Source organism: Spinacia oleracea, chromosome 1, assembly GCF_020520425.1.
Source record: "Spinacia oleracea cultivar Varoflay chromosome 1, BTI_SOV_V1, whole genome shotgun sequence".
NCBI lineage: Eukaryota > Viridiplantae > Streptophyta > Magnoliopsida > Caryophyllales > Amaranthaceae > Spinacia > Spinacia oleracea.
The window spans coordinates 110,664,397-110,678,829 of record NC_079487.1 but is presented as its reverse complement, the minus strand read 5'-3'; the positions used below and the strand labels follow the sequence as shown (position 1 = coordinate 110,678,829).

Here is a 14,433-nt window from a genome sequence, read left to right as displayed (position 1 = left end):
ATATTAGTAGTCCCTCCGTCCCTTAATATTTGCACTGCTTTCCTTTTCGGGTCGTCCCTTAATATTTGCACCGCTTCTATAAATGGAAAATTTTACTAATATTATATTATTTCTCACACTTACCTACTACCCCACCTACACCCCTACTTCCTACAAAAAAATCATTTAAAAATCCACACCCCCACTCACCACTCCCCACCCCTTACACATTTCCCACTAACTATATTAAAAAAAATACCCCACTATCAACTACTCCCATTAAATTAATAAGTCAATACAAATGTCTTAAAATCCGCACCGATCAAACCGGTGCAAGTATTAAGGAACGGAGGGAGTATAGATTCTCTAACTTATTTTGGATCACTTAACTTATTAATTCCTATGAAAATATTTTAAAAAATCCCACTCACATCTAAAAGAAACAATGACCCACTTCCCACAACCCAATTATTTTGAACTGAATTTTTTTAAGTTAAATTAAATTAACTGAACTGAAATTACGTTAATTATATGAACTGAAATAATAATACTACTATTATAGTAAGAATAAAAATAAAAAATAATAAAATAATAGTAATTAATATTAATAATTAATAATACTCTCTTCGTTTTTGAATATTAATCCTTTTTGGAGTCTAAGACAATTTAATATAAGTGCACTTGTCACATGTAGGGGTGTTCATCGGTCCAACCCGAACCGGACCAGACCGATCCGGACCAGACCGAAGACCGAAATTTAATAATTCAAGACCCAAAGACCGGACCGATTAAGCTTGGAACGGACCCGGACCGGACCAAAAAATTGGTCCAAAACCCGGACCGGACCGATTTGGACCGCATGTAGACCTATTTCTATATATTTTTTAATTTTTCTAAAAATTATGGTGGAAAAGAAAAAATATGTGTAAAAACCCAATTGTTTAAGGCTTTTTTTGGAAGCTAAAATAAAATATATCACAATCTATCTATTACTATATACTAAAAGAGACACCAGGAATGACACGTGTCAATTCCTGGTGCGATTTTTTCCCGCCAAAAACCGTTTTCCTAAAAAATGTAACTATTTTATTTTATTTTATTTGTATTCTCTACCTTTTTTATAAGCTATTTATGTGTGGAAACAAAATTTATTTTATAAATTATGGCAATAATAGATACGACGTAATAATAATTATTCTAAATTAGATATTTTAGTCAAATCTCTATATTAATAATGCAAAATATATCACTCAATATTTTGGTCAAATTACCATATTAGCATTTTAAATATGCATATCAGATGATTAAATTTAAACGAGTATGTTAAAAATGCTATAAGTATGCAATAGTTTGGGAGATATTTAGTTAAATATTTTGTGAAAAAATTATCAAAATCCGTGCGTGCACGGGATTTAATCTAGTATAGTAATATTTATAACATATTAAAGAAGATAATTGAATTTTTAAATAGTTTATTTTATATTTTATTAAGGAAAAATCGGTCCGATCCAAAATCGGGTTTTGGACCGGACCAGACCGGACCGGATCGAAGACCGGAAATTGATATTTCTTGACCTGAAGACCGGACCGATTGCCTTCGGACTGGTCTGGGTCGGTCCGATCCGGTCCATTTTTCGGTCCGGACCAATTTTTGCACACCCCTAGTCACATGAATCTAACCCATGTGGGTAGAAAAGAGAAATAATTAAGGGATTTATTAGGGATAGATGTTTACTTGGGAGTAAATAGTGGACTACGTAACTAATTATGAGGGTTTAATGTGATTAAATGTTGAAAAAATAAGAAAAGATTTCAAAATGGAGTAACAAAAAATAAAAATAAAAACCTAATGCAAAAAGAGGACTAGCATTCAAGAAGTAGGGAGTAATAATAATAATAACAACAATAATAATAATAATAATAATAATAATAATAATAATAATAAATATTTGACTTTGTTAGCATTTGATTTATTATTATAATAATAATAATAATAATAATAATAATTTGAATTAAAATGAACTAAAATTAATTTAATTGAATACTCCAGAACTAAAACTAAATTAATTGAACTAAAATTAAATTAAATTAACTGAAACTAAATTAAATTAATTGCAGCTAAAAATCCTGAAAATAAGACATTATAAGCTCAAAAGAACTGGGCCTAATTATAATAAAAAAAAATTACTCTACTATCTGCCACGAAGTACGTCATGTATTATATTATATTAAAATAGACACCAGGGGTGACAACTGTCACACTTCTTGGTGGAAAAAAAAATTCAGCCAAAAAGAAAAAAGATCTTACAAAATCTCTACTTTATTTTGATTCTTTTTTCTTTCCGCTTTTTTATTTACTATTTATGTATGGAAAAAATTATTTATAGAATTTGGAAATAATATATGCCCCATACTAATTATTTGTTAAAATTGATTTTCGGTAAATTTTAATCAAATCTTTAATAATATAAAATATATTTACTCAATATTTTGGTCAAATCAATATATTAATATATCGAATATTATGGTCAAATCAACATATAAAGCATTTAAAATAGGTAATGTGTAGTAGGAAGAAAATTGCATACAAGGAGAAATATTCCAGTCAAATAATTTTAGAATACTTGTACATTCACGGGGACTTAATCCAGTACTCTCTCCGTTTCTTTTTGTTTGTTATGTTTGGACCTTTGCACGTTTATTAACGTAAAATAAAGATTCTTCTATTAAAAAATCAGCTTTCATTTTTTATTAAAAAAATAAACCCAAGTAAAACCTCAATCCATTAATCATTACAACAACCAATAAAATTGTTTTATTTATCAAAATGAACCAATAATGGAAAAGCACACAGATTGCTAACTTAACATACTTGAAAAATTGAAAGCAAATTTAATGAGTTGAGAAAATTGGACCAATTAAAATTAAAAGCTGGCACAAAAATGGGGGTATAGTAAGTTTTTAAAAGGAAATATTCTCCCACGTAATAAACATTGTGAAACACTTTATAAAGAATACGTAACAAAAAAAAGAAAAAAAGAAAAGGGAAGAGTAATAAAATACTCTGTAAAAAGTGAAATTATTTTCCTAAAATCTTGTTTCAGTTAAAGTGGGACGAATAAATTGGGAATATTTTCTTTCAATGTCCTTATTGAATGTTAGCACAAGAGTGTGGTGGGTAAAATAGGATTCGGCTGGCAACTCTGAAATTGATAAGTAACACATGCAAAACAATCCCACTCTTGGTTTTTTTGTTTTTGTTTTTTATTTACGGAGTAGTACTTTCTAATGACTGAATTGCCCTTAAGGGATGAGGTTGTGGACTTGTGGTGGAATTTGGATAACCCCAGCTCAGTTTAGCAGGAAGAAACAGGCTTGTTCTTCCCTCTTTGACAGAGAAAAAACCAGTTTATTTGGTCATTGAAATTACTCATTTCTTATTTTTGTAATAACCTAAATGGAAATTGGATTCAAGAGCATCAAGAAATAGGCTCGCGCTCGCTCTCGCTCGAGGTAATTATAAATTTATACTTGGTATGTTATATACATTGTCATATAGATTCTGCTACTTATGCATCTTCCTGTATTATAATCTTGTCATCCTGTGTTCACCCCATGAATCCCGTTTTTCTCGGTATCATATATTCGCGGTTTCTAACTTAAAACTACATGATTGGTCACTTTCAGTTATGTTTATTAGGAGTAAAATTTCAATCTGAATTAAGAACTACTCCCTCCATCCCGGAATACTTAACCTATTTTCCTTATCGAGTCGTTCCTTAATACTTGACTTATTTCTAAAAATAGAAATATTCTAATAATATTATATTATTTCTCACTCCATCCTTATTAACCCACCTACCCCCTACTCCATACAAAAAATAATTAAAAATTCAACCCTACTCTCCCCCAACCCCACCTCTTAACCCACCTCCCACTAACTACATTAAAATAATACCCCACTATCAACTACTACCTATTAAATTAAATAAGTCAATTCAAGTTCCTTAAACTTTGTGCCGGTCAAACCGGGTCGAGTATTCCGGGACGGAGGGAGTAGTTTTGTAATATGAATGGTTACTTCAGTTCACTTGATAATTTTCAGATTGCTGTTATCCGTCCCTGACCGACTATTTATTTTTGTACCCCGTCCCTGACTCGGTGCAACCTAGCATGCGAACAGCTCTCCTTCCGAAGGGGCGACTGCCTACTAGCAGGTCCAAGGTGGTAGCAAAACTCATCAAACACAGTAAGATAACTTTTTTCCGACAATTTTCTCATTGTTCACCCGTTAGTTTTTGAGGAATCCGAGTATTGCTGCATCAAATAATATCAATCTCTGTAAGCCAAAGTCAAAGGATGACATACAATGTATGTGTATGACTACATGTACTGCAAGTGCTGCAGCTCATGTTTGCACAGAAACAAGAAACGGAACATAGTAATGCAGAATGGCAATTATCATTCAAGTCTTAATTCTGTTCATATTATTATTTTTGTTTTGTCTGCATTAGTATAAAAAAAAGGCAATAGAGAAGATACTAAAGTTAGTTTGGTTTTCTTAAGAGGGGATTTCAGAAAGAAATAGGTCATTTTGTCAACCTAAACTTGCTGGTGTTTTAAAGAAAACAAATTTCCCTGCAGTTTGCTGGTGATTTTGTTAGAAACTACGGAGTACCTTGTATAAGACTGTTGTTACATGTATCATCTTACAGCTTCAGTTTCTTTTTAACATAACAGACGAGTGCAAGTCCGAACAACGATTGGTGCTATTTCCTGAGGAAAGTGAAATTACCCGGAGACAGTTATGTACTGCTGCTTCAGTGGTGGCGATTCTGACATTCCAGCAGGGTATGATATCAGAACCAGTTAAGGCTAAAGAAGTTGATAAAGGAGATGATGGTTTACTGGAACCAATTAAGTCATTGTTTGATCCAAATGAAAAAACAAAGTCAGGCAAAGTATTGCCAAAAGCCTACCTCAGGTCAGCCAGGGAGGTTCTGAAGACACTTCGAGATTCCTTGAAGGAAGATCCAAAGGATGCGGCTAAATTCAGGCGAAATGCAGATGCCGCTAAGGTATCTATTCGAGATTATTTAAACACCTGGAGCGGCCAGCAAGCTGTAGCCAAAGAGGTAACCATAACACCACAATTTAACATCAATTATCAACTCCTAACTTTTCTTTTGATAGATACACTGCATTGTCATATACTGCTAAAGATTAGTTATCCTAGTACCATCAGACTTTCTTCTAAGAGGTTTAACTTTGGTTCCTGCAGGAATCTTACACGGAGCTAGAGAAAGTATTTAGATCCCTTGCTCGCTTTTATTCAAAGGCAGGTCCATCAGCTTCACTCAGTGATCAAGTCAAGTCTGAAATCTTGCACGATTTAGATATTGTTGAACAATTTTTGTAGCTGGATAACTCTGCCTGTATAGGTTAGTTGGTTGACTTGGTTCCAGGTTCTTCGTGTGCAATACGTTTTTACGAAAACAGCTGTAATCTGAATTTTCCAGTCCAAACTGCATATTTCTTGGGTGGATTCAGACATAGTAACTGCGTAATTAACACTTTAACAGGCATCCTGTTGTTTTGCGATGTAATTCCACTTCTGATGCATATTCAATCTCTGGAATTACTGCTAAGCTGGTTCAGGCTTCCATGCCTCTAGTTGTAGCTGACATCAATTCCATCCATCTAAATTTAAGAGTCACATTAAACTAATTTTATGATGTCCAAAAAACTTCACATTAAGCTAATTTTAGTAGCTTATTACTGTCTTCCCTGATATGCCACCGTGAAATTGGGTGACAGGGAGCGGAGAGTAACAACGCAGCTATTATAGAGGTCTTTTTGTAAAATGAACCATATGAGAGGAAACAGACCGTAGCAAGCATAATAATTCAGTCAAACTGAGTGTATAAGCAGGAAACCACTCTGAAGCTTTGGATACTCCGTACATCAAACTGTTATTAGAATCTTAAAAGCCGTTTTTGTAATGGCTATGGTACAAATTGTATATCAAAACATAGAAAATTTTAGAAGGTCTCAGCTTGCTGCATACATCAAATACACATGAATACCAATCTCGGGGCAGAATAATCAGATGCTGTTCTACAGACATGTTAATGATTTCAAGTATAAAACCCACGCGCATACAACACTACAACAATGTACTGTGTTTTAAAAGGAAGTTGCCGAGGTCATATGAATATAATCCGCTAGAGTATTCTCTTAAAATGATTCTTGATTATAACCGTTGCATTTCAACAACCATGATTAACCATATGTAGCATCCTTAGCGGCTACCTTTAAACTCAAGCGAATAATGATCTGTCTGAAGTCTCTGAACCACCAAAAAATATTCAGGCTTGCTGCTGCCAACACTTTGACAGAATACTTAGAAAGTTGAGGCATCATGTCGACGTAGAAGCACTGGAATTTTGGCGCACTTCCTAGGATGAACTTGCCATCAAGCTCGTGATAGGACCCCCTTTGAACTGTCAAACATAAAACCACAATTAGATATCTGAGAAATTTTCTACGAGGCAAAGTTCCAGACATCAATGAATATTCAAGAAACTGACTGCCAATTTCCAGATAAAGCATATTCATATAGATGAGAGTTAGAAGCTTAAATTAACATCCTCAGTAGAAGTGCATATATTACAACAAATAAAGAGCATATCCAAAACACAGTCTTTGGTGAAGATAAGACGCTATAACATATTACTCAACCATAAAAAAGAAGAAAAACAGGTTCAAAACGGCTGACTCAAGTTCAAAATGGATATGTTTATTTTGTGTAAGAGTTACAAACCTTGGCACTGTCCCTGCACGACGATGGTCATATTCTGTAGCCTGCCTGAGAGCCCTGGCAAAAGCCTTGAAAGTTGCTTCGATAATGTGGTGAGAATTTTTACCAGCAAGCTGCATCAAGCAAAACAAAAAAAAACACATAACCCTTGCTTTCTTCAATAAAAGGGGAAGTTCAAAACTAAATAGTCTATGGAGGGATAACATAATCTTTCTCAATTTTCAAAAAAAGGATGAAAGTGAAACGATTTTGACCTGGAGTATTTTACAAGGAGCGTTCACTATTCAGTTCAGTTCATTCATTAAAGCTTTCTATTTTTCAGTTAATTAATTAGCATATTGGCTTAAATTTGTCACCCTAACTCGCAAATGTCATGCCTTGCCCAATTACCCATGTCCATTACCTATCCAACACCTCAAATAAAACAAATATAATGGTCATCATCTTGTTGGATACATCTAAGACTCAACCTGTGACCATAATGCACTAAATTCATTCACTAAACTACGCTTTAAAATGCACTAAATCCATTCCCTGAATTAAGCTTCAGAATGCATCAATGATGCTGAATTCATTATCCAATTTTAGCTGCTAGTGTAAGATATAAAGTGAGCAAACCTGGCGGATGTGAAGCGTCATACCAGAAGTATTCACCAATGACTGGAAAAAGTGCTCCACGAGCTGTAGAAACCCCATTGTGAGTTACATGTTTCATACTAATTTACAAATTGCAAATAATGCAGAAAAATATCGGAAAGCTAGCCAAATGAATAGTGTTCTTATATGTAACGGTAAAAACAAATCATTCGCTTCAGATCTTATCTTAAATAGCTCTTTTTATGCAGCTTATACTATCATTGGGCTGATTATCAATCATGTTTAGGGTTGTTTCTCTAGAATTGGTCCTTGTTTGTAGCTTTGTTCTTGGTTTAGATGTAAGAAAAGTGTTCTCTACAATTTCACTAACAGCGTCTATAGTTCATACATACAGCGGTACATTATAATCATAACTTGAACAAAATCATAAACCCTAATACACTACTCCCAAACCGGCGCTTTTCCTCACAAAAGATAGAGAGTTTACGACTTCTCCTTCCGTTCTAGGGCACATGCGTAAGGAGATTTTGATCTGTATTTGTTGACTGAATAGAGGAATATATCTAACTCTTTTATAATTGATACGAAGTATTAGTTTATGCATAGATCTTGGATAAGATGTAAAAAGGTGTTTTCTGCAATTCCGTTGACAGTATCTCAAACAGTCAAACCCCTACAGGGGATTGATGCATGGATTACCATGAATCATTTAGAATTTAGATATACCTTTTAAGTTTTGATGTGTGATTCTCAAGATACGAACAATGACCTAATACACTATAGAACCCCAAGTGTGATTACTTTACTAGGTCCTCACAAGTCTGAAACTTTGAATCAAGATCTTCTTACGCACGTCTTCTACAATGGAATCATATGGTCATAAAGTATTTATAACAATTATAATAACTTGACGATCAAACCTAACTATCATAATGTCCTCCCCAATGGTCGGCCAACACCAAGCAACACAAGAGGATATGAGATAATTAGGTTTGATCGTCAAGTTATTATAATTGTTATGTGTACTTGATGATCAAATGATAATTATATATATCATTCATTAAAATCATAAACCCTAATACATTATCCTAAACTGGGTCCTTCTTGGCAAAAGAGATGGAGAGTTTCCAACTTGCCCTTCTGTTCTAGCAGACGTGCGTAAGATTGTGTTAACTGAGTAGAGGAATCACACTTGGGGTTAATCCCTGTAATCGGTTTGTGTTCGTAGCATTGAATCACGCATCAAAAATATATCTAACTTCTATGCGATTCACATCAACTTATGCATGAGATCTTCCGATTAGAAGTAAGTGTTTTTCTACAACTCCATTAACACAAATTCTAATTTAAGGCTAGTGTACAATAAATATTGTAAGGCAGAGGTAAATTTAACTCAAAATGCTTAAAAGTTACCCCGATCCAATGTAACATTTATCTATTTTTTTGTGATAAATTTTTGTTCTTTAATAAAAATTACCCTTTCAAAATCACTAATAATGTACTTCCTCCATTTTTTTATAATTGCACCGTTTTCCTTTTTCGGAAGTTGCATATTAATTGCACCATTTCCTTTTTTGGTAAGTTTATCCACATAAAATGACATTTCTATCCTTATCATCATTTGTTAAATCACATTTGTACTTAGATCACATGGGTATATTTGTCATTTATCACCTTTTAACCCCCATTCTTAAATCTTGTGCCCAACCCAAATGGTGCAATAATAAAAAAATGGAGGAAGTATAAAGGTAACCATGTAAAAGTTACTCCGACGTACAATAAATTTATTTTACACCGGATGCGTGCAATGCCTTTAGTTCCGTTAATAGCATCTAAATCCCTACAATAGTACCAAGATCTATTTCAGGCTTTCAGCATGCCAGCTACTAGGAGCAAGTTTACAACTCTCTGTTTGATGAAGATGGTAGGCGCCCGTTTTTTGTGTGTTTAGGTTTTGTGGTTATTAATTATCGTACTCCGTCCGTTTTCGTATTGTACTCATTTACTAGAGACTCTTGTTTCGAGGTGTGGTGATTGGTGAGCGGGTGTAAGAAAAAGGTGAAAAGGGAAGAGAGCTATAATAAATTTAATGGATAATAGTGGGTAAAGTAGGAGAGAGGTGATGAAAATGTGTAATTATTATGAGGAAAAGGGGTAAGAAGGTAAAAAATGATTGCAAAAAATAGAATAAAGTAGATGTGGGTAGAACAAAAAACACCTCTTTTAGAAAGTAGGTAGATAAAAAAAAACAAAAAAAAACAGAGGGAGTATGGCCATAAAGTATATATAACAATTACGAAGTATAATGTTATATTGACTTGATGAGCCAATCCAAAAACCCTAATAAACTCCGCTATGGCCTATGGCTGGCCAACATCAAGCCCAATACGGGCCTTGAGCCACTTTGATTTTGTCCATACTTTAATGTTTGCAACTTCATAGGACCCTATTATGTTAGTAGTAAACCCAATATTAAGTAGCCCATATATCATAGTTGTATGAACATTGAAATCTGTCCCATGAAGGACAATTTATTATTCACCACCTAAAAAATCGAAAAACTATTTTTTACCACCTCATAAACTAAAACTTGTTTTTTACCACCTGGAAATGAAAAGTAGATGAAATCATTAATGTGGGGAGCCACATTAATGGTAATGTTTATGATATTTTCTCTTCTTCCACGATTTCATGTATTTAACATCCCTTCCCCTGCTTTCTTCTCTTCCATGAATTCACTTAATTTTTCCTCCCATTAATTCACAAAATTGACAAAGTTCAATGGTAGTAAAGAGAGGAAGGTGAAGGAGTTAAAGAAAATCATACAGGGTTGTAAAAAGTTGGAGGAAAATTGAATTAGTGGGCCTCACATAACAATTTCAGCTATTTTATCCTTTTTCAGGTAGTTAAAAACAAGTTTTATTTTTTTTAGGTGTTAAAAATGTAAAATACAAGTTTTAGTTTTTTAGGTGGTAAAACACAACTTTTCGAATTTTTAAGGTGGTAAAATACAATTTATCCCAGGAATAATTTTGTCAAAAATTAAAATGCACCAATACTAATCAGTCAAAAACTATACGGAGTATGTTAAATATGCAGCATATTTTCCCAAGCAAATCAGCAGATGTATCAATTACAACAATGAACATCACAAATTCACAAGGCCATCATGCAAAAAGGTTCACTTCAGAAATATAAATTCAAAATTGAGGTAGTAAGCTGTTACAGAATTAGATAAAAGAGATATTCAGATAAGAGATGACTGCAATTGATTAATTGCTTCTCAGAGGACTACTATTAGACGAATTAGGCAAGTTTTAACAGAGTTGAAACTCTAAGCAAAATTACTTACTAACAATGTGAAAAGATAGGATGAACCCAGCCTATACTTCTATAATACAGTATAATGTACAACTATTAAACTTTTGACACTATAAATTACTGCCTTTTATAAATAAATTTCAAAAACTCCATGTACTATTCATCCATGAATAATTAAGTCATAGATATTCAGAAGTAACCTGGGTATCATATGATCCAACTCTCTCAGTAGGTATATGTAGATCACAGCTCAAGTGGGGCCTTCCAGATAAATCCTGAATGAGAAACATGTGTCTCAAAAGCTCACATAATAAAATTGATGCAACTCAGGGCCTCAAGGAAGTAAGCTGCAATTAAAATATAATGTAGATGGTATTCATTTGTATCGACTTATTAAACGTAGAAATTACTCATTGGTATAGACTTTTTCTGTCAAACAAATGAATCTCCAATAAGAATATTTTTTATACCATTAAGTATAAGTATATTACAAGGAATGCTGTCCCTTTTTTCTCAAACATGATACAAAAGAAGAGAAGCACACGTAGCATGGAGTGGCAAAGCCGACAGCTCTAACAAATAAATTTACCTATCATTCTATCAATAACCCCTTGCACATCCGGGGCAAGTCAAATGCAGTAGTTATTAATTTAAGTAACTGAATACCAAACAACATTTCAAAAAATCAACAAACCAAAGCGTCATAGAAACACAAAACAAGTCCAACAAAATCTAGCAGCGACTCATCATGCTGTTGTTCCCAGCCAAAAAGGTTGAGAGAATCAGATCCTTGACTCACTTTTCTTCTTTAAGTCTTCCAGTTCCCAAATTCAGACAAGCAAAATGACAGCAACAATGCGAGCAGAAACCACAACACAGATTTACTCCAATGATCCAGAACATGCTTATTTCATGCCAAGCACACATATTGTTTCAAACACCTGAGTCATTCTAACACTTCCTGTCATATAACTCAAAACTTGGTTTAAGGTCTCTAATATTGACAAATCCTCTGAAAACATGTCTATTCATAAAGGTCACAAGCATTAACTTTATAACCTACCTCACTCCTCTGAAAGGGCACTCTTCCTTAGCATTGATGCTACTTCCCTTAAACATATGAGACAAATGCCATGATTTTTTTGTTTTACCTATTTAGAGCCAACGAGAGCTTTGGCAATTCCTTCTAATGACTCGGTTCTCGTCTATCACCTCCAAGGTTATAACTTCTCATCCTTCACGGTCATTGTCGTTTTGCAGAGCGGCAAGCTACATACCTTTGTCCTTAATTCTTTTATTCCACCAATACTCCCCTTCACATTTTCCATTTTTCCCAGACCATAGGTAGTTTAATCATCGTCACACAAATAAATGCCAAGCCATTGGATATAATTCATATCAGAGTCTCAGTCTAGGATAGCCATTGGTATAAAACTATGAACAATAGTCTTTTTCAAGATCTAGCATTGAGGAGATCACAAGAACATAGGGGAATGGAAAAATCTCAGAGTGGTGCGGAGAAGATCTGTTCATGATATAGTTAAATAAAAATGTTCACGACTTCTCGTTTTCTTACTTCTTCCTTCTTTTTTAAATTCACTTCAAGACTGGTTCTGATGATCCGTAACATCAGCTTCAACCAACCTCTGTAATACGTGGCTTTCAATGTGGCCACTAAAGAAGACATAACTTTCGCTGCATACAATCTTCACCGCCTATGGTTTCTTTGCAGGTATAGTAACAATGCATATGACCTTGAATGTAACAAACAGAAATGAAAATTTGATATCCCTCTCGACATCTTTCGGCTTGCTTGTGTTCATTCAAGCCTTCACGCTTTTTGGTTCGGGGGGAGGGGGCATATAAATTTCATGCTTTTTTATACTAACATTGTTGGTTATCTACTTATAACTAATAGACTACAAATTATTCAGGAGGCAGAACTCCTTTTTATCCCTTCATCTTTCAATGAGGGAGACATTGGTATAGCATAATTAGAAACCAACACTCCAATGTCAGCTATTGGCCATAGTTCAAACAAAACTGATGAGCTTCAGCTTGCTTACATTCATAACTCAGCTAGCCCATTTATGGATCATGGAAGTGCATAACAGTATAAGATACTCCAAGTACATATAAAAACATACCAGTGAGACATGAATCAGAGCTTCATCCAGAGAAGCAGAGAAGTCACCGAATCTATTGATTCCCTTTCTATCACCAAGAGCTTGCAGCAAAGCCTACATAAGGACAACCCAAAATACTACTTAATAAAAATTCAAGCTGATCCTTATCCGAAAAAACTGAACTTTATAAGGTGGTAATCAATCTGAAAATTTTCCTAAAATTTTGTTTAAAAGCCAGCAATATAACAACAACAAACTAGGTTGATAAATTCAGATTATCATCATCAATTCATGCCGAACCCATTAAAGAGAAACACGTGTTATTGGCTGTACAAAAACACGATTGCATCACTCCAATATACAGTACCCAACACAGGAAAAGTTATAATCAGCTCTATTGAAGAATGTAATTGATATTCATAATACACAAAAGACCTAATTCCTGATCATACCGTTCCAAGGGCGAGTGCAACATCTTCATTAGTGTGATGATCATCGATATGAATATCACCGGTAGCTCTCACATGTACATCAAATAGCCCATGTGATGCTAATTGCTACACACACGATTCCATAATAAATAAATAAATAACACAATCGAGTTCCGAAAACAGAAAACAAATATGATGATCAAATAGGATATGATATTACTGACATCCAACATATGATCTAGGAAAGGGACTGAAGTGCTGCTATCTGTAATCCCCTTACCATCCAAGTTTATCTTCACAGACACATTTGTCTCTTTAGTTACTCTCTTCACCTCCCCGATTCGAGCTACTAATCAAAACCCCAAAAAAATCAGAAATCAGAAACCTGATTAAAAGTGTATTAATTAAAGATACTTGGGTAGAAATCAAAGTTCTATGAAACGATGTGATTTCCAGTATACAAACGAAAATTAATGCGGAAGTAAATAGTGAAAGTGATCACCGGTACTTTGGGAGGCGGAAAAAGCAGGAGAGCTATTGTCATTCGCCATTGAAGCACGAGGAGTTGCGATGATTGGGTTCGACAATTTGAGATTGTTGGAATTTGGCTTGTGAAAGAGGGGTAATTGAGCAGGGGGAGGGGAGAGAGTGGCAGGAGAAACCCTAATTCGGGGTGGCAGGAGGTGACAACCACCGGGTGTACGGAGAGCCATGAAATGAGAGATACCACCGTGGTATGACGGAGATTAAGTGAGGCTTGAAGCACTAATAATTGCTGATTAAGGAGTATGGAATATTCCGTAAAAAGCAACGTACGATGATGCTTTGTTCTTTTACGGGGCAATTTTTAGAGTTTATTAGACAGTACACCCGGTCCCGGAAGTGTCTCTGAAGTCTAAAGTAGGCTTCCAGCGTTCGTATTCCTGACTGAAACTTCCTACTCCCTCCGTCCCATAATTATCTTCCTGTTTGACCAAAAACACGGATTTTAAGAAAAGTAGAATATACTACTCCCTCCGTATTTTTTTAAGAGATACACTTGGCCGGGCACGGGTATTAAGAAGAATAATTGAATGAAATAAAATAATAAAGCAAGTGGGGTTGGATAGATATTTTAATAATTAAATAAGTGGGGACCATGTCATTTTGGTGGGTGATG

The 14,433-nt window shown here is 34.5% G+C and overlaps 2 protein-coding genes across 6 annotated transcripts; one reads left to right on the top strand and one right to left on the bottom strand.

Moving 5' to 3' along the window:
* Positions 1-3,232: 3,232 nt before the first annotated feature.
* Positions 3,233-5,608, top strand: LOC110801695 (photosystem II D1 precursor processing protein PSB27-H2, chloroplastic). Of its 2 annotated transcripts, none has more exons than XM_022007098.2 (4): positions 3,233-3,492; positions 4,152-4,228; positions 4,720-5,114; positions 5,261-5,608. In XM_022007098.2, exons 2-4 carry the CDS (start codon positions 4,153-4,155, stop codon positions 5,396-5,398), a joined length of 609 nt encoding a protein of 202 aa, XP_021862790.1. In that variant the 5' UTR covers positions 3,233-3,492; position 4,152; the 3' UTR covers positions 5,399-5,608. The 2 variants fall into 2 exon arrangements, with proteins under 2 accessions (XP_021862790.1, XP_021862789.1); XM_022007097.2 differs by having other exon boundaries at positions 3,236-3,492; positions 4,085-4,228.
* A 312-nt stretch (positions 5,609-5,920) lies between these two features.
* On the bottom strand, positions 5,921-14,149 carry LOC110801676 (imidazoleglycerol-phosphate dehydratase 1, chloroplastic-like). 4 transcript variants are annotated; one of them, XM_056839588.1, is made up of 8 exons: positions 13,783-14,149; positions 13,499-13,623; positions 13,296-13,400; positions 12,865-12,957; positions 10,918-10,992; positions 7,418-7,480; positions 6,803-6,912; positions 5,921-6,482 (listed from the first exon to the last, which is right to left on the bottom strand). In XM_056839588.1, exons 1-8 carry the CDS (start codon positions 13,985-13,987, stop codon positions 6,455-6,457), a joined length of 804 nt encoding a protein of 267 aa, XP_056695566.1. In that variant the 5' UTR covers positions 13,988-14,149; the 3' UTR covers positions 5,921-6,454. The 4 variants fall into 4 exon arrangements, with proteins under 4 accessions (XP_056695566.1, XP_021862768.2, XP_021862767.2 ...); XM_022007076.2 differs by having other exon boundaries at positions 13,499-13,620; XM_022007075.2 differs by having other exon boundaries at positions 13,499-13,620; positions 13,777-14,148.
* Positions 14,150-14,433: the final 284 nt, after the last annotated feature.